This window comes from Phallusia mammillata, chromosome 3, assembly GCF_965637545.1.
Source record: "Phallusia mammillata chromosome 3, kaPhaMamm4.hap1.1, whole genome shotgun sequence".
Lineage (NCBI taxonomy): Eukaryota > Metazoa > Chordata > Ascidiacea > Phlebobranchia > Ascidiidae > Phallusia > Phallusia mammillata.
Window position 1 is genome coordinate 28,199,088 of NC_137254.1, and position 24,365 is coordinate 28,223,452.

At 36.4% G+C, this 24,365-nt stretch overlaps 1 protein-coding gene and 7 long non-coding RNA genes across 9 annotated transcripts; all 8 read left to right on the top strand.

The window, feature by feature from the left end:
• The first annotated feature begins 213 nt into the window (after positions 1-213).
• On the top strand, positions 214-10,308 carry LOC145218738 (glutathione reductase-like). Its single transcript, XM_080086141.1, has 11 exons — positions 214-457; positions 1,286-1,404; positions 1,946-2,015; positions 2,925-3,039; positions 3,510-3,603; positions 4,212-4,398; positions 6,382-6,540; positions 7,197-7,308; positions 7,919-8,050; positions 8,547-8,680; positions 9,441-10,308. The coding sequence occupies exons 1-11, from the start codon at positions 251-253 to the stop codon at positions 9,588-9,590; spliced, it is 1,479 nt and encodes a 492-aa protein (XP_079942267.1). The 5' UTR covers positions 214-250; the 3' UTR covers positions 9,591-10,308.
• Positions 10,309-11,326: 1,018 nt separating this feature from the next.
• Positions 11,327-12,373, top strand: LOC145219214 (uncharacterized). The gene is made up of 3 exons (XR_013857889.1): positions 11,327-11,407; positions 11,593-11,922; positions 12,307-12,373. It is a non-coding gene; the product is annotated as an uncharacterized LOC145219214 (long non-coding RNA).
• Positions 12,374-12,620: 247 nt separating this feature from the next.
• Positions 12,621-13,347, top strand: LOC145220693 (uncharacterized). The gene is made up of 3 exons (XR_013858253.1): positions 12,621-12,726; positions 12,782-12,943; positions 13,138-13,347. It is a non-coding gene; the product is annotated as an uncharacterized LOC145220693 (long non-coding RNA).
• A 49-nt stretch (positions 13,348-13,396) lies between these two features.
• LOC145218444 (uncharacterized) lies at positions 13,397-14,262 on the top strand. Its single transcript, XR_013857614.1, has 3 exons — positions 13,397-13,469; positions 13,854-13,926; positions 14,127-14,262. It is a non-coding gene; the product is annotated as an uncharacterized LOC145218444 (long non-coding RNA).
• Positions 14,263-14,332: 70 nt separating this feature from the next.
• On the top strand, positions 14,333-15,809 carry LOC145218445 (uncharacterized). Its single transcript, XR_013857615.1, has 4 exons — positions 14,333-14,491; positions 14,686-15,017; positions 15,402-15,474; positions 15,674-15,809. It is a non-coding gene; the product is annotated as an uncharacterized LOC145218445 (long non-coding RNA).
• A 70-nt stretch (positions 15,810-15,879) lies between these two features.
• LOC145218446 (uncharacterized) lies at positions 15,880-17,298 on the top strand. Its single transcript, XR_013857616.1, has 4 exons — positions 15,880-16,038; positions 16,233-16,564; positions 16,949-17,021; positions 17,219-17,298. It is a non-coding gene; the product is annotated as an uncharacterized LOC145218446 (long non-coding RNA).
• Positions 17,299-17,316: 18 nt separating this feature from the next.
• LOC145218447 (uncharacterized) lies at positions 17,317-17,996 on the top strand. Its single transcript, XR_013857618.1, has 3 exons — positions 17,317-17,366; positions 17,660-17,806; positions 17,953-17,996. It is a non-coding gene; the product is annotated as an uncharacterized LOC145218447 (long non-coding RNA).
• A 204-nt stretch (positions 17,997-18,200) lies between these two features.
• On the top strand, positions 18,201-21,115 carry LOC145218578 (uncharacterized). Of its 2 annotated transcripts, none has more exons than XR_013857659.1 (4): positions 18,201-18,704; positions 18,897-18,995; positions 20,588-20,779; positions 20,962-21,115. It is a non-coding gene; the product is annotated as an uncharacterized LOC145218578 (long non-coding RNA). The 2 variants fall into 2 exon arrangements; XR_013857658.1 differs by lacking the exons at positions 20,588-20,779; positions 20,962-21,115 and adding exons at positions 19,048-19,209; positions 19,402-19,483.
• Positions 21,116-24,365: the final 3,250 nt, after the last annotated feature.

Genomic DNA, 24,365 nt, shown 5'->3' on the forward strand with positions numbered 1-24,365 from the left:
ACACTCAATCCGGTAATTTTTACTGCTTTGTCTGTAAATACAAGTTTTGTACATTTTTGCATGTGTTGTACTATTATTCTGATTAAAAACAGTTATTTCCGATAAAAAATGAAGTTCTTAGAAAAAAAAGAGAAAAAAATATTTTTGGATTTCTTAGTCGAGGATTAAATGTAGGGTCCTTTTTTTCTTTCTTTTCTCTCCCTGGAAGAAAAATTCGGCGGTGTTCGTTTGCAACTCAGTTTGAAAATCAATGCAATCAGCAAGGATTGTAAACCGTTTGTTTTCTGGAACCAGGCAAATTTTGCAATTCAGAACAATGGCATCAGGTAAAGAAGTCACTAAAGTCGATTATTTGGTTATTGGCGGTGGATCTGGCGGTGTTGCAAGCGCACGAAGAGCTACTGAGTTTGGGATTTCTGCAGCTGTTATCGAACATGGGCGTTTGGGTGGAACTTGCGTAAGTTTGTTTTTTACGTTGTTAATGTTGTTGAAATTAAAAAAAAACGTCCATGTTAACTTAACGAAAAATGGTTGAATTTCAACCAGCTATGTGTAATCAACCATGACAATGTTTTAATATTCTGAGGCCTGCTTTTAATTATCAAATAAATCAAAATGATATGTTGCGATTTGCGAATAGTTTTTAATATATTGTACTTAAAGTAAATGATAAGAACAGGACAAAATGATATTGTTTGTTTCTTGTTTATACCATTAAATTTTAAAACTGCTCCACACCATGCAAGCAATAATCAAAGATAAATATTTTATTGCTTAGTTTTTCCAGCATTGTTAAATTCTTTTGAGTAGTACATTGATTTTGTCATTAGGATTGGATCCCAAAATCCTGGAATTCGGGCCTTTTTATTTACAAACCTGGGGCAAAGAATACTTTGTGTTAAAATCCTGAAACTATTTGGCACAAAAACCAACTTTCAATGTACTTAGTCCTGAAATGCCCGCTCACTTAGCAAAAAATCATTTTGAATGTTTTCAAATTAACTTCATGTTGTGTAACAACATAAAAAATGAAAAATATAATCAACCATTATTACAAAAATATCTCTTCATGTATGACACCGTGGTCCCTACCCATTTAGTATTATGCGAACTACTATACGGCACCTTTAACCTTGAAATGCACATGCGTTAGGCCCTGTTAAATTCCTAAAGTGTATATTGGACTCTACAAAGTGATAGACCAGATAAGTTTTTGTCATCTTTCGGTTACTAATTGACAATGTGATCAGGTGGCTGATGTGTAATTTATTTTCTATTGTTACAGGTCAATGTGGGATGTGTACCAAAGAAAGTAATGTGGTATACAGGATTCCACGCAGAAATGATACATGACCATGCTGACTATGGTTTCACGCTGAAAGAAGTTCCGACATTTAACTGGAGGTATTAATCTTTTAGCACACTTCTTTTCAGCCTTAGAGCTGTTAGGTTAAAACTATCATGCTGTTTTGTGAAATTCTGTTTTGGTTTAAAGCAAATGTGTAAAGATTGTTTTTGAACTGTATTTTTATTTTTGTGTAAGATAGAAGAAGTGAGACTTTGTTCAGTCTGTACAGCATTATATTCCAACTGCTATTCTATCAGTGGGACTTTTATGAGTTATAAAGGATCTTTTTATCACATCACTATTTTAAATGTGCTGTAATAGTGATCTTGCAAATTCTACATTTATAACCCTGCGTTTTTACATATTGCGGGCATTAGGACCAAACCAGGTATAATAAGATTAACCAGAAAAACATGCTGAAAATGCTTTGTTGAACGGTAGACAATGATAAGACTTTTTTGTAAGTCGTAGCTATTCGCTGCACCGTCACGGTTATTTGCGGTTGGTGCGGCGTGTCATGCGATGACTCAGCACTTTCCGCCGGTCGTGCTAACGGCAATTTATCGTTCATCATCTAATGACTGACACTTTGTTTAGGACCATTAAGGAAAAACGAGATGCTTACATCAAAAGACTGAATGGAATTTATGAGAACCTGCTTGGCAAGGTGTGTTATTTGTGTGTCACGTAAAGTTAAACATATATACAGTAGCCATATGACAGTGGAATAGATTTATTGGTATTGTGTTATACTTTGTTGCTTTATTTTTCTAAAAACTGGCACTGATTTAGCACTGATTCAGCAAATAGCTGCAAAAACTTTACTCTTTAATTATACATTTAATACCTGCCTTACATTGAGCCACGGCGATGCTTTGCGTTATTCATGTTATACCATAAACAAATACGACTTCTGTACGTTAAAAAGCATTTCCGCTGACGCTGCATCCTCTTAAAAAAATGTGTTTGCAATGGTGGAGGTAACATTGACTTTGTCCGACGGTTTTACAAGCTCGCTAACTTTTGTCAAAGGTGGGTAAAATTTTGCGCTCATGTCGCCAAACCGCCAGGCTTTGATTTTGTGGACTGGCTATTATAAAATGCCGAATATTCCGTACCTGCTTTTTTATTACATTTACGCATTAGTCACTATAAGGGTGACGTAATGAGAGGCATGGCGTTGTTTTGCGACACTATATGGTGACCCCGCCTAACTGCATCATTGGTGTGTTTAAAAACTTATCTACACCTAACAGTGTTAACATCCACATTATCTTACGTGTATGCTAATTTAGCACTTCAGTATGTACATCACCGTTCGCCGATTTTTGCAAGTACATAGCCAAACGTTTCAAACATTTCCTGCAGCGAGGCGTTAGCTAAAAATATCCAACTTACGGTAGAAGACAAACCCAAGACTGCTACCTGAACCGCAAACGTTCGATGTATTAGCTCGTGCCTACGCTTTAAACGTCTTTTTAAACCCTGGCACAGAAGTCGACTAAATTAAAGTCGACAGACATTATACATTGCAGGGTTTTATATTTTGCAACACTTTTCGACTTTGCTGTTCTAGGCCAAGGTTTTGGATGTCAAAGGTCATGCTGTGTTTACGGGAGAAAAGGATCCTCATCCCATTGTTTCCGTCGCCGGCAAGAAGTACACTGCACCACATATTTGTATTGCTTCAGGTGAGCATTGTTAAAGCGAACTGACATAAACGCTCGCCGGTTCTATTGGTCAGTATTATAATAGTCCGATCAGCAAATACAACGATATTGATAGCTTTGAAAGTGTGGTTGGGGTCGTTTTTGGCACGGTATTGTGTTAGAAGACTCTCGTTTTTGTGCCTTTTCACTTAGTTTATTTGCCTGTACGTTATTAAACGAATAATCATCAATTAACAAACGTATCTGTTTTCGGGACTGTTTGTGTTATTTTAAGTTATTGAAATAAAAAACCTTCGTTTCTATACATTTGCAATTTGGCTTACCTTATTACTTGAAATAAACTGGTGCATTGGCATAATCCATGACTAAAATTAACGCCTATTCATACCAATTATTGGCGTTTGGAGGGCTGTTAAAAAAGTAAAAATAAAATTGTCGTAAATTCTTGCTCTAAATCAGAAAGTAAGATATTCAACATATATTTTTAACAGGGGGTTACCCAACATTTCCAAGTGATGAAGAAATTCCCGGGGCATCCCTTGGAATGACGAGCGACGGATTTTTTGAACTTGAAGATTTACCAAAGTAAGTTTACATTGCAGTTCACGCTTTGTCCAAACCGTTGTCTTTTAATGTTCTCTGAAACTATGGCAAGTGTGATATTGAAATTCTTTTGTTTTCGAGTTTAAGACTTCGTTGCCTACGCAATGCTTTTTACGTATCCTAACTGCACTAAACAAAACAAATAAGTTGTGACTTACAATGTCTGATAACTGCACAATTTTCCATCATTCACAAGCCATTGATTCTGCTGCTATTTATATACCTTTAACAGGCGTATGCGATTCCTGTGACAAAACGCAACAAATACAACACGGGAGTATCCTGGGTTCGAATCCCGTGAACGACAAAGGGCAATTTTCAGTTCTCGGACTGCCGCCTGATTGTCGAAAAATACAATAAAAACAAAAACAAATACAACACGCTTTTTAAAAAGGCAGACTGTACACTAGTTTAATGACGAATATAACGGCCCGAATATACGTTATAAGCGACATGCTTTATTGTTCAAACGTTTCGGCAAATTCTCATGCCATCATTAGTAATATCTCACTAAACTTATGAACATACCCGTGTGTAGTGATCCAAGGTTGTACACTGTTTTAGGAAATATTTAAACGTCTAATTTACAGGAAAACAGTAGTAGTTGGCGCCGGTTATATCGCGGTTGAACTTGCCGGAATTCTACGTTCCCTGGGTTCCGAGGTCCGTCTTGTCATACGACGTCATCAAGCATTACGTACCTTCGATTCCATGATCAGCGCCAACAATATGGTAGCAATGGAAGACATGGGTATAGCTGTGGACAAGTTTTCCAAGGTTGGTTACTCATTTATGGGTGTTTTAAGCACTAACTGAACGTTGCTGTTTATTGTTAAAATTCTCCTTTATTGTGCACCTATTTACTTGCTATTTACATAATTTGCTGTAATAATGTGGACTACATTTATTATGGGTCCCCTTCCCTGAAGGGGACACATATTGATTTTACTCAAAATGTTTTTGTTTTTTTCTTTTTTTTTCTTCTTTTTTCTTCTACCCAAAGTTTGACCGACTCGTTTTTCCATTAAATGTTTGATGGATTTGGCTGAAATTTACACAGATGGTAGATATAGTTATGTAGATGTGCATCCCACTTTGTTTTTGTTGATAACCCCAGTATTTACCCCGCTAGCCCCCTAAAATGGGTTATTTTCTTCCCAAAGTTTGTCCGACTCGTTTTTCTATCAAATGTTTGATGGATTTGGCTGAAATTTACACAGATGGTAGTTGTAGTTATGTAGATGTGCATCCCACTTTGTTTTTGTTGATAACCCCAGTATTTACCCCGCTCGCCCCCTAAAATGGTTGTTTTTACCCCGAAGTTTGTCCGACTCGTTTTACCATCAAATGTTTGATGGATTTGACTGAAATTTACACAGATGGTAGATATAGTTATGTAGATGTGCATCCCACTTTGTTTTTGTTGATAACCCCAGTATTTACCCCGCTAGCCCCCTAAAATGGGTGAGTTTTTAAACAGTGTCAGAATTGGCTGAAATTTGGATTTCTTGTATAGTATGCCATTTATATGTGTCGATTGTTGTGTTCAACCCTGTAGTCCTAACATTTACCCCACAAGCCCCTCAAGTGTAAAACGTATTTGTATGTTACTGGTCACCACAAACGAAAGATTTCTTTGTAGCAATAGTGTTACAAGGGCAACCAGTTGTATGTTGCTCATTGGTGGGTTGCTTGGTGGTCGTTTTTGCGCCATGGCAGTTAGGGGCTTGTTAACAGCCCTATGACGTCAGAAACATTAACGGTTGTTGCTCAAAACACCTCTAGTGGTCGAAATTTTAAACATTGGCGGATTGGGCTGAAATTTTGCAGTACTATTCATGAGTCATTGTGGTTTTTACATATTTTTTAGTTTGTGTGTCGAACCCAATTAGTTGCTCTACTAGCCCCCTAAAATGGGTCAGTTTTTTAAAACATTAAATAGGACATACTTCAAAGAATATCTGGGGTGAATCTAATTTTATAGCTTGTATTCTACATAGTATTATTATTTAAGCCCAGTGCCGATCACTGTGTTTTACCTTACATCACCCGACTTTCTCATGGTTATCTCTTGAATTGCATTATTTTCAACTTTACATGTGTGGGGACCCATGAGTTTTTGCCTGCAGAAACGACTAAAGTTATAAAAGACGATGGCTAATATGGGACCCAATACAAAATAAGCATGGGAAATATATTTATGTTTTAAAATAGGTTATAGTTTATATGCAAGGGCAATATGTGCTAAGCCACCCTTCTAGTTACATCTAATTTGCTGTAATAATGTGGACTACATTTATTTATTAGATATTTAGGATTGCACATATTATGTGTTTTTTCCACTGTACGAAAAAGAACACTAAACAATGTTAAAGTGAAATGTTGGAACTGTTTTTCGAAACCATCTGCTTTTAAAACAAGGTTAATTCATTTTTGAAACCTGTGTTGATACCTTCAACTACTAGTCTACTAGTGTAGCAACATACCTAATTGTTTTGCCATTGTTCATAGGGGATGACCACCATCAAAAGAGGGGGTTTTGACATGTTTTGTAAAGTTACACAGTGACATGACTGATCTAGAATAACAACTTTTGACACCCTACCCTTGTCATTTTCCCTTCAAACAGTGTTGCATGTCGTTTTATGTTTTGGTCATTTTTTCTGTTATTCCACAACTAGGCTTTATCTTGTTCTTATTTTAGGTTAAAATTGATTGTGGCATTACTTTTTGTGTAGAATTGTTTCATTTTTTGGACAGGTTCAAAATGTGACAAAAGATGCAAATGGAAAACTGGTCGTGACCATCAAAAGTGCACCAACTGATGGCGCTGAAGAGACAAAGGTGGTTGAGGATGTAGATTGCTTGATCTGGGCCATTGGACGTCATCCCAATACAGACTTTGGGGTGGATAAGATTGTAAGTAATAACCATGTCAGATATGTTCTTAATGTAGAGTCTAGTTTTTTTTTTATTGTTTTTTTCTTTATTGTATTTGTCGACAATCATGCGGCAGAAAATTGCCCTTTGTCGTTCACGGGGTTCGAACCCAGGATCCTCCCGGGGACGAATCCCGATCAGGTGTATATGTGTCAGGCACACCAGGCCATTCGGAAAAGTTCCCGCCCAAGGCTACTTATAATGTCATATAACTGCAATGTAAAGGTTTTCAACTTGTCGTTTAAACATTCTGAGTGCAAAGATATTTTGTAGGGAGAACAAAAAGCTGATGGATCTTTTTTAATTGATGTTTTGTCACATATATTCATTTTTTATCTTTTTTTACCACTGTATTAGTAAATGTAGCTTAACTGAAAGGCCAAGGTCTTATATTAGTTGTGATGCGCATAATTTAGCGAATCAAATCTCCAATCAGCCAAGCTTATCTATGCAGGTAACTGAGTTTGTCTGTAGCTGTCCCTAGCATGAAAATTGAGTATTTTTACAAAGCATCTCAACTCATATTGTAATGATTGTCACTAGGGTTTGTTGGTCCCAACAAATAAGTTTTTTTTTCTGGTTCTTTGTCCACATAAAGGTGTGGTATTTGCTTAAACAGTGTGTATTGTTTGCAGGGAATAGAGCTGGACACGCGAGGCAACATAAAGGTGGATGAATTCCAGAATACATCAGTTCCTGGCGTTTATGCTGTTGGAGATGTTCAAGGAAAGGCTTTGCTCACTCCAGGTACAAAACACTATTTGTTTGCTTGCCAATATCGCATTTCAATGAACTGGTGGGGTAATTTGATCAATTTCAAAAGTTACTGATCTAAGAGGCCTTGCTCACGAGTTTGACTGCCCTTTGTTTGGTTTCATGACAAGTTTTCTCCATTTTTGCTGAATTATACAAAGTTACATTTTGAAACAGAAAAATGTTTGTAGGGCATTGGAATTTTAGAGATTTTAGTTAGGGCTTTGTATAATATACAAGAATATTATTTCTATGCACAGACTATTGCAACTTGCACAATTCATTTGTAAAAACTTTTGCAGCAATACCTTTTACTTTAGTGACAATAAGTTGAAAAAACAATTAACGAATCAATTTACCACAGTAGTTATAGTGTGTTGTAAAATTCTGGAAGATACATAAACTAAATAAAATACATAAAGATAAAATTCTGGTAGAGTCTTGTCCATTGAAAATGAATCAGACTTCTTTACTTTTTAAAATATTTTTTCAATTCGGCATGCAACCCCAATTCCCCTAAACTCTAGTTTCAATCAAATTTGGTCAAATGGTCTCATTACTCTAAAGACAAATCAAAACAATTATTGTTTGTTTTCAATCATAGTTGCTATTGCTGCTGGAAGAAGATTGGCTCATCGCCTTTTCGATGGCAAAACTGATCTCAAACTGGATTACAATAATATTCCAACAGTTGTTTTCAGTCACCCTCCTATTGGGACTGTTGGTGTCACTGAAGGTAAGTTCTGATGAGTGAATGTTCATTTGTTTACTCTTTTTGCAACAGGACCTTATAGGTCGAAACAGTGGGCACTGTTTGCAGTTGATCTCACATTCTTCATTAAATAGGACTTATTAGCATTCCATTGTTCAATAGAACTAAAAGCTAAATAACATGCATGGCATTGTCAACTGTATTTTTACAAGCACTGTGGAGGTTATGTGATAAGTTATCTTCCTTGATAGTTGATACAGAGAAATCCAGTCAAATGCAAATTGGTTAATCTCATAATTCGTTCAAATTCCATAAGGATTGTAAAACTGTCATTTGTTAAGAAAATTACCTGCTTCTTTATTGCATAATCTTGTTAAATGTATAAATAACGGCCAAATAGTATACAGGTAAATGGATCCATCTCTTGTTCTGTGCTTGTTTGTGACAAGAAATGTTTGATGGCCTTTTTAGTTTGGGCTTTCAGTTACTCATGATTACCATATCTTTCTGGTTTTTGCAGATGAGGCACGGAAGGCACACGGTGATGAAAACATCAAAATTTATACAAGCTCATTCAATCCCATGTATCATGCAATGACTGAACGAAAAACAAAGTGTGTCATGAAGCTGGTCTGTCTCTTGCCTACAGAAAAGGTAAAGTATCTAGATCAGCAATCAGTATTTCATCTCCTGTTGTATTTTTTTGCAAAATAACTAATATTTCATCACCTTAAAAGTTTAGCATCCTTGCACCCCTTGGGTAGTCCTAGAGCCCAGATTAAGAACTGCTGGTCTAGATTATTACAAATCATTGAAAAATATGTTTTATTGCATAGGGATAATAAATCTCAAGCAGTGTATACTGAGCATACCGTTTCTGGTTAAACATAATCATTGTGATTGGTTCAAACAAGTTAACACTCTCTGGATGACAATACAGCCTCACCAGTCAACCTACTAGCCCCCTAAAACATGTCAAATTATTCAAACAGTGCCCAAATTGGGTGAAATTTGGACATTTTAAAGCAGTACATTATGATAGAATAGATCAATGATGGTGTTTAAAATCTCCAGTCATATAAATTACCCTCCTTATATTGACTAAATTAATAAACTGAAGTTTTTTTTATGTTAATGAGGCACAGATGTAAACAACCTACATGTGTAAAATGCTGCCTTTAGCCTTAATATACCCCTAAACTGAACATAGTTTTTTGGCATATGTAAACATAACTTTAAGTAGTAATTAGTAACGCTAAATAGGTTAGATACATTTATTAAACTTTGGTTAAGTTATGAAGCGCAAAAAAGTGGAATGCACAACCATTGGACCAGAATGCACTGCCAATACACATTTAGCACAAAGCGAAACAGTGTGTATGCAAAGCTAACAACACCTTGTTTTTACCTGTAGGTAATTGGACTTCACATGCAAGGTTTCGGTTGCGACGAAATGCTTCAAGGTTTCGGTGTAGCGATAAAGATGGGAGCGACTAAAGCAGATTTTGACGACTGTGTTGCTATTCATCCAACCTCATCAGAAGAACTAGTTACTATGCGATAGACGTGCATTGTTTTAGGATCACATAATCATTGCACTTTACATTTTTTTGGTCGTTATCAGGGCACCTCGACAAATCCTATATGACTGATTAGGGCCGGTGTACTGCTGACGTTATATGCAATCCCATTGTACATAGCTGCGTAATTGCGTTTCGCCCTACCTTAAACTCTTGCTGTAATTCACTTATGCGTATTATGATATTATTTGACGACTGCAACCAATACTAGGGATGTGCTGAAGTTTAAGGTTTAAATTTAACGTTTAAAGATCAACTAAAACGTAACTTTAGTATCAATACGAGTCACGTTGTCTACGATACATTTGATGTTTTATGCATTTAATGGTTTTTTTGGAATATAACGTACAATTTTCAAATGTATTTTGTTACTTTAACAGTACGCAATGCTTATCAAAACATTCAGGTTTTGATTGAAGTTTTTTCTTCCGGTGCATCACTAACTACTACTAATAGTTATCATTTTCAAATTTGAGGTTTTTTTCAGTGAAAACAAAACCGTTTTATGATCACAAATATGATGTATTTGTCTTAATTTCTATGTTGCAACTTCGTAACTACCTATTTACTGTTTTGGGTTTTGAACTGAAAAAACATTGCATTTTTTCCGTTCAAGGTGATATTACGCTTTATCAAAATGAACAATTGCAAGTTCCGTATGTATAACAATATTACTGCCGAAATATAACGCTCGGTCATCCATTGTCGTTCTTGTGGCATTGTATGTAGTGTTAGTCGACAAGCATAAGAACGCTTTAAAGTGAAAGACGAAATTGCCAGAAAGATCAAAGAAAACAAAACTGTAAGAGCAACTTACTTATCATATGTCGAAGATACTCTAGGTTACAAGTTCAAGAAATCTGCTTTGACAGTAAGGTAACATTAGCGTATCTTTCTTTAAACGTTTCACTTTGTTAATGATCGAGTCGTAAGCACAGTGGTTAAAAGATGGCGGTCTTCCGATGAAGCACGTAAGTTGCAGTAAATAAAACGGTATGAAGATCATTTTGCTATAGGCTTTTATACCCTCATAGTTATTACTACATCTCAATGTACCAGAGTTTTTACAGAAAACAGTTTTTGCGTGATTGGCATTGACGGTAAATAGGTAATCGTTTAACCACCCATTTGTGCGCACTTAGTAATACAGTTCTGATCAGAAGCTCGAGCTTTGGGCCGTGGTCTGGCGCTTGGCCATGATCATATTTTTAACTGGGCCGAAAAGCTATTTAGAGTCAATGCATTATTGTAAAATATTTATCTTTAGTTTTTTAATATTTTGTATAGATTTATAAAAGCACCATCAAAAAACTAATAAAACCTAATTTTTGTTTCTGGATTTTTGCCCTGTTCGGTCAATTTTACCCACGTAATAGGTTGGTTTGGTTTAATAAAAATATAGTAAAAATGCGCTACAGCAAATATTTTAAAATTTTCAGTCTTTTTGATTTCGTATATTTACCGCAATTGCATCATACTAATTAAGTCAAAAAATAGGTCTTATTTTCGCATTTTTTATTATTTTGGGGTAGTTTGGAACTTTGTGCCTCTGGAAAACTAATTAAGGTTTTCAAGGCATTTCAGGCCACGTCCAGTTAATCAGCCCATTCAGCTCTGTGATTGGACGGTTGAAGAGCGCCAATGCCACGTTTCAGGAGCAAGCGTTCTGATTGGTCGAAAGAAAAAGAAAAAAGGGAATCGTCACACCTTGAACGCGTGCGGCCGATCAGTCTTTCTTTAGCAACTCGTGTTGAAGGTGGTTGTGTTGACGGGAGTCTGCTAGAAGATTGAAAAGATGCAGGTAACTTGTAAATTTGCTTGTTTACTTGTTACCTATAATTCTACTTGTTCGGTGTCTATGATGGTAGTAAACTTTGGTGCACACTGGTTTACTCCTGCACAGATACCGGAATCAAACTTACATAGTTGGTTAGGGCTTGCAGAAAATTTTTAAGAGCAAAGTTGTGTTGGATCATTTTGTTTCAGATTTAAGTAAGAAGAACAATATGATTTGGGAAGACATTGTCTGTGAAGAGGAATGATGATTTACGGAAACAGGCGAGTAAATGTGTTTGTAAATGTTATGAATATAATGTCAAAGTTTGTAAGTCCAGCATGGGCGGATAGTTTAAACGTGCACTTATTCTGTCTTCGCATGTCGAGATGCTAGATTGTTTTTAATAAACTAGTTAATATATCGCCTTAAATACGTGGTACTGCTTCTGCTTTGTTTTGCAGAAAAGGAACACTGATGTCGATTTGAGTTGCAACCTAACTGCGTAAAGGACAAAGAACAGATGCCTAAAGCTCCAAAAGGTATGTTATGTTGAATACGCTTTCAAATAGGCCTGCTTGTGCAAATTATGTAACATAATAATATGTAGGGCTTTATTTATAATCATTTCTACCATATTGTAGCGAATATCTAACCCGGTGTTTATGCATGTTGTACTTCAGTTTTTTGCATGTCATGTGTTTTCGGCTATTCGTTCCTCGCAATCGGTGGAAGTGAGAGTTTATTTTTTTGCCGCTAAAATTAAATTAATATCAAATACATTAATAGTTCTGTTGAATTATCGCATAAGATTTTGGTCGTAATGTTGACTCATCCTGTCGTAGAATGTTGACATATGCTTTAGCACATAATAATGTAGCTTTAATTTTCCATAAGTTTCTGCCTCCTTGTTTTATTTCCTGCAGCATACGTAAATGCGATGCGACCGTATTCCATGACGAGGAGCTAACGTAAAGGAACATGGCCTTTGAATTTGAGGTAACTAATCTAGCCTTACTGTTGTTGTTGTTTTTTATTAAATTAAAGTCATAAAATATATGTAGCATACAGCCTGTTACATACCACAGCAAAACACTTTACGTATAGTCCTATATGGGTAAATGAACCAACAAGTCCCGTGATTGTTCGTTTATACCGTTTCTATGACATTGTACATGTAATCTTTGATTTTTTGCCGATGGGGAATAAATGAATGCTACACTTGCGCTACTTCATTCTTGTTCGACGGCCTCGGTGAAGGTTGCTGGTGTATTTGGACTTCGTGGATTTCTAAGAAGTCTGACGGATGTTTCAACTTCCGAAGAAGAAGTACATACAAATATCAGGTACTCCTGTTTTGCACATTGTTTTTGTGATGCAGAAGTAAACTATTTTTTGCAGTTATGTAATTGGACGGTTGAAGAGCGCCAATGTGACGTTTCACGAGCAAGCGTTCTGATTGGTCGAACGCAAAAAGAAAACAAGGGGTCATTCTTTCTTGAGCAGCTCGTGGTGAAGGTGGTTGTGTTGACGGGAGTCTGCTGGAAGATGGAAAAGATGCAGGTAGTTTACTTGTACATTTTCTTGTTTTACTTGTTACCTATAATTCTACTTGTTCTGTGTCTATGATAGTAGTAAACTTTGGTGCACACTGGTTTACTTCTGCACAGATACCGGAATATAGCTTACTAGTTGGTTAAGGCTTGCATAAGTTTTCAAGAACAAAGTTAAAGTTCTGTTGGATCATTTTGTTTCAGATTTAAGTAAGAAGAACAATATGATTTGGGAAGACATTGTCTGTCAAGAGGAATGATGATTTACGGAAAACAGGCGAGTAAATGTGTTTGTAAATGTTATGAATATAATGTCAAAGTTTGTAAGTCCAGCATGGGCGGATAGTTTGAACGTGCACTTATTCTGTCTTCGCATGTCGAGATGCTAGATTGTTTTTAATAAACTAGTTAATATATCGCCTTAAATACGTGGTACTGCTTCTGCTTTGTTTTGCACAAAAGGAACACTGATGTCGATTTGAGTTGCAACCTAACTGCGTAAAGGACAAAGAACAGATGGCCTAAAGCTCCAAAAGGTATGTTATGTTGAATACGCTTTCAAATAGGCCTGCTTGTGCAAATTATGTAACATAACAATATGTAGGGCTTTATTTATAATCATTTCTACCATATTGTAGCGAATATCTAACCCGGTGTTTATGTATGTTGTACTTCAGTTTTTTGCATGTCATGTGTTTTCGGCTATTCGTTCCTCGCAATCGGTGGAAGTGAGAGTTTAATTTTTCGCCGCTAAAATTATATTAATATCAAATACATTAATAGTTCTGTTGAATTATCGCATAAGATTTTGGTCTTAATGTGGACTTATCCTGTCGTAGAATGTTGACATATGCTTTAGCACATAATAATGTAGCTTTAATTTTCCATAAGTTTCTGCCTCCTTGTTTTATTTCCCGCAGCATACGTAAATGCGATGCGACCGTATTCCATGACGAGGAGCTAACGTAAAGGAACATGGCCTTCCAATTTGAGGTAACTAATCTAGCCCTACTGTTTTTGTTTTTTTATTAAATCAAAGTCATAAAATTTATGTAGCATACAGCCTGTTACATACCACAGCAAAACACTTTACGTATAGTCCTATATGGGCAAATGAATCCACAAGTCCCGTGATTGTTTCTTTATACCGTTTCTATGACATTGTACATGTAATCTTTGATTTTTTTTTGCAGGTAAAGGAAAGATGAATGCTACACTTGCGCTACTTCATTCTTGCTCGACATCCTGGGTGAAGGTTGGTGGTGTATTTTGACTTCGTGGATTTCTAAGAAGTCTTACGGATGCTTCAACTTCCGGAGAAGAAGTACATACAGACACCAGGTACTCCTGTTTTGTAAATTGTTTTTGTGATGCAGAAGTAAACTATTTTTTGCAGTTATGTAATTGGACGGTTGAAGAGCGCCAATGTGACGTTTCACGAGCAAGCGTTCTGATTGGTCGAACGCAAAAAGAAAAAAAGGGGTCATTTTTTCTTGAGCAACTCGTGTTGAAGGTGGTTGTGTTGATGGGAGTCTGCTAGAAGATGGAAAGGATGCAGGTTAATTACTTGTAAATGTGCTTTTTTTACTTGTTACATCTAAACGTACTTGTTCGGTGTCTATGTCAGTATTAAACCTGGATGCACAGTGGTTTACTCCTGCACAGATACCGGAATATAGCTTACTAGTTGGTTAAGGCTTGCATAAGTTTTCAAGAACAAAGTTAAAGTTCTGTTGGATCATTTTGTTTCAGATTTAAGTAAGAAGAACAATATGATTTGGGAAGACATTGTCTGTCAAGAGGAATGATGATTTACGGAAAACAGGCGAGTAAATGTGTTTGTAAATGTTATGAATATAATGTCAAAGTTTGTAAGTCCAGCATGGGCGGATAGTTTAAACGTGCACTTATTCTGTCTTCGCATGTCGAGATGCTAGATTGTTTTTAATAAACTAGTTAATATATCGCCTTAAATACGTGGTACTGCTTCCGCTTTGTTTTGCAGAAAAGGAACACTGATGTCGATTTGAGTTGCAACCTAACTGCGTAAAGGACAAAGAACAGATGGCCTAAAGCTCCAAAAGGTATGTTATGTTGAATACGCTTTCAAATAGGCCTGCTTGTGCAAATTATGTAACATAACAATATGTAGGGCTTTATTTATAATCATTTCTACCATATTGTAGCGAATATCTAACCCGGTGTTTATGTATGTTGTACTTCAGTTTTTTGCATGTCATGTGTTTTCGGCTATTCGTTCCTCGCAATCGGTGGAAGTGAGAGTTTAATTTTTCGCCGCTAAAATTATATTAATATCAAATACATTAATAGTTCTGTTGAATTATCGCATAAGATTTTGGTCTTAATGTGGACTTATCCTGTCGTAGAATGTTGACATATGCTTTAGCACATAATAATGTAGCTTTAATTTTCCATAAGTTTCTGCCTCCTTGTTTTATTTCCCGCAGCATACGTAAATGCGATGCGACCGTATTCCATGACGAGGAGCTAACGTAAAGGAACATGGCCTTCCAATTTGAGGTAACTAATCTAGCCTTACTGTTTTTGTTTTTTTATTAAATCAAAGTCATAAAATTTATGTAGCATACAGCCTGTTACATACCACAGCAAAACACTTTACGTATAGTCCTATATGGGCAAATGAATCCACAAGTCCCGTGATTGTTTGTTTATACCGTTTCTATGACATTGTACATGTAATCTTTGATTTTTTTTGCAGGTAAAGGAAAGATGAATGCTACACTTGCGCTACTTCATTCTTGCTCGACATCCTGGGTGAAGGTTGGTGGTGTATTTTGACTTCGTGGATTTCTAAGAAGTCTTACGGATGCTTCAACTTCCGGAGAAGAAGTACATACAGACACCAGGTACTCCTGTTTTGTAAATTGTTTTTGTGATGCAGAAGTAAACTATTTTTTGCAGTTATGTAATTGGACGGTTGAAGAGCGCCAATGTGACGTTTCACGAGCAAGCGTTCTGATTGGTCGAACGCAAAAAGAAAAAAAGGGGTCATTTTTTCTTGAGCAACTCGTGTTGAAGGTGGTTGTGTTGATGGGAGTCTGCTAGAAGATGGAAAGGATGCAGGTTAATTACTTGTAAATGTGCTTTTTTTACTTGTTACATCTAAACGTACTTGTTCGGTGTCTATGTCAGTATTAAACCTGGATGCACAGTGGTTTACTCCTGCACAGATACCGGAATATAGCTTACTAGTTGGTTAAGGCTTGCATAAGTTTTCAAGAACAAAGTTAAAGTTCTGTTGGATCATTTTGTTTCAGATTTAAGTAAGAAGAACAATATGATTTGGGAAGACATTGTCTGTCAAGAGGAATGATGATTTACGGAAAACAGGCGAGTAAATGTGTTTGTAAATGTTATGAATATAATGTCAAAGTTTGTAAGTCCAGCATGGGCGGATAGTTTAAACGTGCACTTATTCTGTCTTCGCATGTCGAGATGCTAGATTGTTTTTAATAAACTAGTTAATATATCGCCTTAAATACGTGGTACTGCTTCCGCTTTGTTTTGCAGAAAAGGAACACTGATGTCGATTTGAGTTGCAACCTAACTGCGTAAAGGACAAAGAACAGATGGCCTAAAGCTCCAAAAGGTATGTTATGTTGAATACGCTTTCAAATAGGCCTGCTTGTGCAAATTATGTAACATAACAATATGTAGGGCTTTATTTATAATCATTTCTACCATATTGTAGCGAATATCTAACCCGGTGTTTATGTATGTTGTACTTCAGTTTTTTGCATGTCATGTGTTTTCGGCTATTCGTTCCTCGCAATCGGTGGAAGTGAGAGTTTAATTTTTCGCCGCTAAAATTATATTAATATCAAATACATTAATAGTTCTGTTGAATTATCGCATAAGATTTTGGTCTTAATGTGGACTTATCCTGTCGTAGAATGTTGACATATGCTTTAGCACATAATAATGTAGCTTTAATTTTCCATAAGTTTCTGCCTCCTTGTTTTATTTCCCGCAGCATACGTAAATGCGATGCGACCGTATTCCATGACGAGGAGCTAACGTAAAGGAACATGGCCTTCCAATTTGAGGTAACTAATCTAGCCTTACTGTTTTTGTTTTTTTATTAAATCAAAGTCATAAAATTTATGTAGCATACAGCCTGTTACATACCACAGCAAAACACTTTACGTATAGTCCTATATGGGCAAATGAATCCACAAGTCCCGTGATTGTTTGTTTATACCGTTTCTATGACATTGTACATGCAATCTTAGATTTTTTGCAGATAAGGAATAAATGAATGCTACACTTGCGCTACTTCATTCTTGTTCGACGGCCTGGGTGAAGGTTGGTGTTGTATTTGGACTTTGTGAATTTCTAAGAAGTTTGACGGATGTTTCAACCTTCAGACTAGAAGTACTTACAGATTTTAGGTACTACTGTTTGTTAAATTGTGGGTTTTTTGTGGTGCAGAAGTAAACTAGGGTACACACAGTAGTAAATTTCTTATTGATTTCGTAAGAGTTATTTTACGCAAAAGCATCATACTAATTAGGTCATAAATTACGTCTCATTTTCGCATTTTATTTTGGGTCAGTTCAGCGCTTTTATTTGTGCCTCTAGAAAATTAATTAAGGTTTTCGTAGCATTTCAGGCCACGTCCGGTTAATTGCCCCCAATCAGCTACGTGATTGGACGATTAAAGAGCGCCATTGTGACGTTTCAGGAGCAAGCGTTCTGATTGGTTGAAAGAAAAAAGAAAAAAAGGAATTGTCACACCTTGGACGCGTGCGGTCGGTCATTCTTTCTTTAGCAGCTCGTGGTGAAGGTGGCTGTGTGGACGGGAGTCTGCTAGAAGATGGAAAAGTTGCAGGTAATTTGCTTTTTGTACATTTACTCGTTGTCTTTGTAGGTAGTAAACTTTGGTACTTCTGCATAGTTAACGGAATATAACGTACATCGTTGCTACGGTTTGCATAAAATTACAAGAACAAAATACTGATGTTCATTTTGTTTCAGGAAAAGACATTTCCACAAGAGGAATGATGATTTACGGAAAACAGGCGAGTTAATATGTTTGTAAACGTAAACAATCTATGTCCAAACATTTAAGTCCACTTGGGCGGATAGTTTAAACGTGCACTTATTCTGTCTTCCCATGTTGAGATGCTATTTTTGTATATTAAACTAGATAGTATATCGCCTTAAATGCCTGGTACTGCCTCCGCTTCGTTTTGCAGAAAAGAAACACGGATGCAGATTTGAGTATAGCAACCTAACACAAACTGCATAAAGGACAAATAACAGATGACCTCTAAAAGGTATGCTGTGCTGAACACGCTTTCAAATAGTGCAAATAGTGTAACATAACAATATATGCAGGGCTTAAATTGAAACCACTTCTACCATATTGTAACGAATAGCTGGCCTGACTTTTATGCATGTGGCACTTCACTTTTTTGCATGTCATGTGTCTGCGGCTATTCGTTCCTCGCAATCGGTGGAAGTGAGAGTTCTATTTTTCGCCGCTAAAATTAAATTAATATCAAATACATTAATAGTTCTGTTGAATTATCGCATAAGATTTTTGGCGTAATGTGGACTTATCCTGTTTTCGCATGTTGACATATACTTAAGCACATAATAATGTAGCTTTAATTTTCCATAAGTTTCTGCCTCCTTGTTTTATTTCCCGCAGCATACGTAAATGCGATGCGACCGTATTCCATGACAAGGAGCTAACGTAAAGGAACATGGCCTTCGAATTTGAGGTAACTAATCTAGCCTTACTGTTTTTTTTATTAAATCAAAGTCATAAAATATATGTAGCATACAGCCTGTTACATACCGCAGCAAAACACTTTACGTATAGTCCCATATGGGCAAATGAATCAACAAGTCCCGTGATTGTTTGTTTATACCGTTTCTATGACATTGTACATGTAATCTTTGATTTTTTGCAGATGAGGAATAAATTAATGCTACACTTGCGCTACTTCATTCTTGCTCGACGGCCTGAGTGGAGGTTGGTGGTGTATATGGACTTTGTGAATTTTTGAAAGGTATGACGGATGTTTCAACTTTTGTGATGCAGAAATAAACTATTTTTTGCAGTTATGTAATTGGACGGTTGAAGAGCGCCAATGTGGCGTTTCACGAGCAAGCGTTCTGATTGGTCGAAGGCAAAAAGAAAAAAAGGGGCCATTTTTTCTTGAGCAACTCGTGTTGAAGGTGGTTGTGTTGACGGGAGTCTGCTAGAAGATGGAAAAGATGCAGGTAGTTTACTTGTACATTTTATTGTTTTACTTGTTACCTATAATTCTACTTGTTCTGTGTCTATGATGGTAGTAAACTTTGGTGCACACTGGTTTACTCCTGCACAGATACCGGAATATAACTTACATAGTTGGTTAAGGATTGCATAAAAAAAAACCAAGAGCAAAGTTCTGTTGGATCATATTGTTTCAGATTTAAGTAAGAAGAACAATATGATTGTGAAAGTCATTGTCTGTGAAGAGGAATGATGATTTACGGAAACAGGCGAGTAAAGGTGTTTGTAAATGTTATCAATCTAATGTTAAAGTTTGTAAATCCAGCATGGGCGGATAGTTTAAACGTGCACTTATTCTGTCTTCGCATGTTGTGATGCTAGATTGTTTTTAATAAACTAGTTAATATAACGCCTTAAATACCTGGTACTGCTTTCACTTTGTTTTTCAGAAAAGAACACTCATGCAGATTTGAGTTGCAACCCAACTGCTTAAAGGACAAAGAACAGATTGCTTAAAGCTATAAAAGGTAGGTTATGTTGAATAAGCTTCAAATAGTGCGTGATTGCGCAAATCGTGTAACATAACAATATATGTAGGGCTTCATTTAAAACCACTTCTACCATATTGTAACGAATAGCTAACCCGGTGTTTATGCATGTGGCACTTTTGTTTTTTTGCATGTCATGTGTTTTCGGCTATTCGTTCCTCGCAATCGGTAGAAGTGAGAGTTCTATTTTTCGCCGCTAAAATTATATTAATATCAAATACATTAAAAGTTCTGTTGAATTATCGCATAAGATGTTGGTCGTAATGTGGACTTATCCTGTCTTCGCATGTTGACATATACTTTAGCACATAATAATGTAGCTTTAATTTTCCAAAAGTTTCTGCCTCCTTGTTTTATTTCCTGCAGCATACGTATGTGGGATCCGATCGTTTTCCGTAACGAGGAGCTAACGTAAAGGAACATGGCCTTCGAATTTGAGGTAACTAATCTAGCCTTACTGTTTTTTTTATTAAATTAAAGTCACAAAATATATGTAGCATACAGCCTGTTACATATCACAGCAAAACACTTTACGTATAGTCCTATATGGGCAAATGAATCCACAAGTCCCGTGATTGTTTGTTTATACCGTTTCTATGACATTGTACATGTAATCTTTGATTTTTTTGCAGGTAAAGGAAAGATGAATGCTACACTTGCGCTACTTCATTCTTGCTCGACGGCCTGAGTGAAGGTTGGTGGTGTATTTTGACTTCGTGGATTTCTAAGAAGTCTGACGGATGTTTCAACTTTCGGACTAGAAGTACTTACAGATATCAGGTACTCCTGTTTTGTAAGTTGTTTTTGTGATGCAGAAATAAACTATTTTTTGCAGTTCTGTAATTGGACGGTTGAAGAGCGCCAATGTGACGTTTCAGGAGCAAGCGTTCTGATTGGTCGAAAGCAAAAAGAAAAAAAAAGGAATCGTCACACCTTGGACGCGTGCGGCCGGTCATTCTTTCTTTGACAACTCGTGGTGAAGGTGGCTGTGTCGACGGGAGTCTGCTAGAAGATGGAAAAGATGCAGGTAGTTTGCTTGTACATTTTCTTGTTTTACTTTAAATCTACTTGTTCGGTGTCTATGATAGTAGTGAACTTTGGGTGCACACTGGTTTACTTCTGCACAGATACCGGAATATAACTTACATAGCTGGTTAAGGCTTGCATAAATTTTCAAGAGCGAAGTTCTGTTGGATCATTTTGTTACAGATTTAAGTAAGAAGAACAATATGATTTGGGAAGGCATTGTCTGTCAAGAGGAATGATGATTTACGGAAAACAGGCCAGTAAATGTGTTTGTAAATGTTATGTTATCAATCTAATGTTAAAGTTTTTAAGTCCAGCATGGGCGGATAGTTTGAACGTGCACTTATTCTGTCTTCGCATGTTGAGCTCTAAAAGGTTTGTTATGTTACATTAGGTATTAAATAGTGCCTAGTGTAACATAACAATATATGTAGGGCTTTAATTGAAACCACTTCTACCATATTGTAGCGAATAGCTATCCCGGTGTTTATGCATGTGGCACTTCAGTTTTTTGTATGTCATGTGTTTTCGGCTATTCGTTCCTCCCAATCGGTGGAAGTGAGAGTTCTATTTTTCGCCGCTAAACTTAACATTAATATTAAATGCATTAACAGTTCTGTTGAATTATCCCATACGATTTTGGTTTAATATGGGAAGGCAGTGTAACGTGCACTTACCCTGCCTTCGCTTATTGACATATTTTAAAACACGATAAAGTAGCTAATTGTTTTCATACATTTCTGCCGCTGTTGTTTTATTTCATGCAGATAGGCAGATGCGATGGCATTGTATTCAGGATCGGAAAGGAGCTAAAAAAGGATAATGACTTTCGACATTGAGGTAACTAACCTAGCCGTACTGTTTTTTTTTGTGTGTGTTTTTTTCTTTGTCTTTTGTTATAAAACTTAATGCGGTCTTTACTCAATCCCAACGCTTGTATATCAAAGTAAAACACTTCTACTTAAAGTCACGTACTGTAATTAAACCAATAAGCCCTGCTGTGACTGCTTGATTTTTTACCTTTACATGACAACGAACACATAATCTTTTCGTTTTTCTGCAGGTGAAGAAACCTATTTGGTCTGTGAATTTCTACGAAGATGTTTTAACTTCAAGACATCAGGTACTACTTTTGTTATTTTTTTGTGGTGCGGAAGTAAACTAAGGTATACACAGTAGTAAACTTCGTTACTTGTGTCATTTTTTATTTCGGCTTATACTAGATCGCTAACACTCCTACCATGTTGATGCGAATAGCTATCCCGGTGCTTGAGCATGTTGCACTTTGTTTTTTTGGGGTTTTGGGTTTTGGGGTTTTTGGGTTTTTTGGGTTTTGTCAACAAGGGCAGAAGTGTTATGCTCGGTTAATTTTCTAAAAAGAATAGCCTGGTTGTTAACAACATAAATTAATAACGTCATTAGGTCTCGTTACGTAAACATAGCTTGTTAATAACCTTGTTGATGTCTTTTTACAGGTTATAGACAAGTACATAATTAACTGTTTGTCATTTAATTCAGTTGTTGTTTAATGCTAGCATGTGAAAGTTGTTTAATGTGCCATTATCCTGCCTTTACATGTTGTGATATTTTAATGTGATAGAAAGTATGTTATATGCAATTTTTTGTTACTGCTTTTTCTTAATTTACAGAGAAAACTCCCAAGCAATTAAGACACATTTCTTACCATGAAGACAAGTCAAGGAAAACAACAAAACTCCCCCATGAAAGATAAGTTATTGTTTACGGTATCACTAACTTGTGTATTTTTTGCATGAAAATTTGATTGTAGCATGTTCTGCTTTGCATTGGCGCATGTTTAGTTGTCTTTTCTGGTGCTTGTTGCGCATTTCTGCATCCTTAACATTGAAGAACGGTATTTTTGTTGTTGCAGATGTTAGTTGCTATGTATGATCGGAAACGGCTGAAACGGATAGTTGAAAACTTGAGAGAGTTGGAACACAGAGAGCTGGACGAATCACCACAAAAGATTGAACTAATTCTCAAATGTGCGTTTTTTATGTTCTGTGTTGTGCGTTTTTTAGTGTTGTGTGTTGTGCGTTTTTTAGTGTTGTGTGTTGTGCGTTTCTATGTTGTGGTTTGTGTGTTTTGTTGTGTTTCTATGTTGTGGGTTGTGTTTTGTTTTTGTGGTTCTATGTTGGGCGTTGGGCGTTTTTTTTTGTTTCTATGTTGTGGTTTGTGCGTTTTTTGTGTTTCTATGTTGTGCGTTGTGGGTTTTTTGTGCTTGTGTTTTTTGCGTTTCTATGTTGTGCATTTTTGTGTGTGTTTCTATGTTTGCCTTTGTAAGTTTTTTTTGTTTAGTGTTTTTTGCGTTTTTATGTGGGTTGTGCGTTTTTAGTGTTTCTATGTTGTGTGTTATGCGTTTTTAGTGTTTCTATGTTGTGTGTTATGCGTTTTTAGTGTTTCTATGTTGTGTGTTATGCGTTTTTAGTGTTTCTATGTTGTGCGTTTTTTTTGCGTTTCTATGTGGGTTGTGCATTTTTAGTGTATCTATGTTGTGCGTTTTTGCGTTTCTATGTTGTGGGTTGTGCGTTTTTTGCGTTTCCATGTTGCGCGTTTTTGTGTGTGTTTCTATGTTGTGCGATGTGCGTTTTTTTGCTTTTGCGTTTTTTGCGTTTCCATGTTGTTCTGGGTTGTGCATTTTTTGCGTTTCTATGTTGTTTTGGTTGTGCGTTTCTGTGTTGTTCCTTGTGCGTTTTTTTTGCTTTTGTTTTTTGCGTTTCTATGTTGTTGTGGGTTGTGCGTTTTTTGCGTTTTTATGTTGTGCGTTTTTGTGTGTGTTCTATGTTGTGCGATGTGCGTTTTTTTGCTTTTTTTGCGTTTCTATGTTGTTGTGGGTTGTGCATTTTTTGCGTTTCTTATGTTGTTTTGGTTGTGCGTTTTGTTGCGATTCTATGTTGTGGTTTGTGCGTTTTTTTGCGTTTCTATGTTGTGCGTTTTTGTGTGTGTCTATGTTGTGCAATGTGCGTATTTTTGCTTTTGCGTTTTTTGCGTTTCTATGTTGTGTTTTTTTGCGTTTCTATGTTGTTCGTTGTGCGTTTTTTTGCTTGTGTTTTTTTGCGTTTCTATGTTGTTGTGGGTTGTGCATTTTTTGCGTTTCTATGTTGTGTGGGTTGTGCGTTTTTTGCGTTTCTATGTTGTTCGTTGTGCGTTTTTTTGCGATTCTATGTTGTTGTGGGTTGTGCATTTTTTGCGTTTCTATGTTGTGTGGGTTGTGCGTGTTTTGCGTTTCTATGTTGTGTGTTTTTATGTGTGTTCGATGTTGTGCGATGTGCGTTTTTTTGCTTTTGCGTTTTTTGCGTTTCCATGTTGTTCTGGGTTGTGCATTTTTTGCGTTTCTATGTTGTTTTGGTTGTGCGTTTCTGTGTTGTTCCTTGTGCGTTTTTTTTTGCTTTTGTTTTTTGCGTTTCTATGTTGTTGTGGGTTGTGCGTTTTTTGCGTTTCTATGTTGTGCGTTTTTGTGTGTGTTCTATGTTGTGCGATGTGCGTTTTTTTGCTTTTTTTGCGTTTCTATGTTGTTGTGGGTTGTGCATTTTTTGCGTTTCTTATGTTGTTTTGGTTGTGCGTTT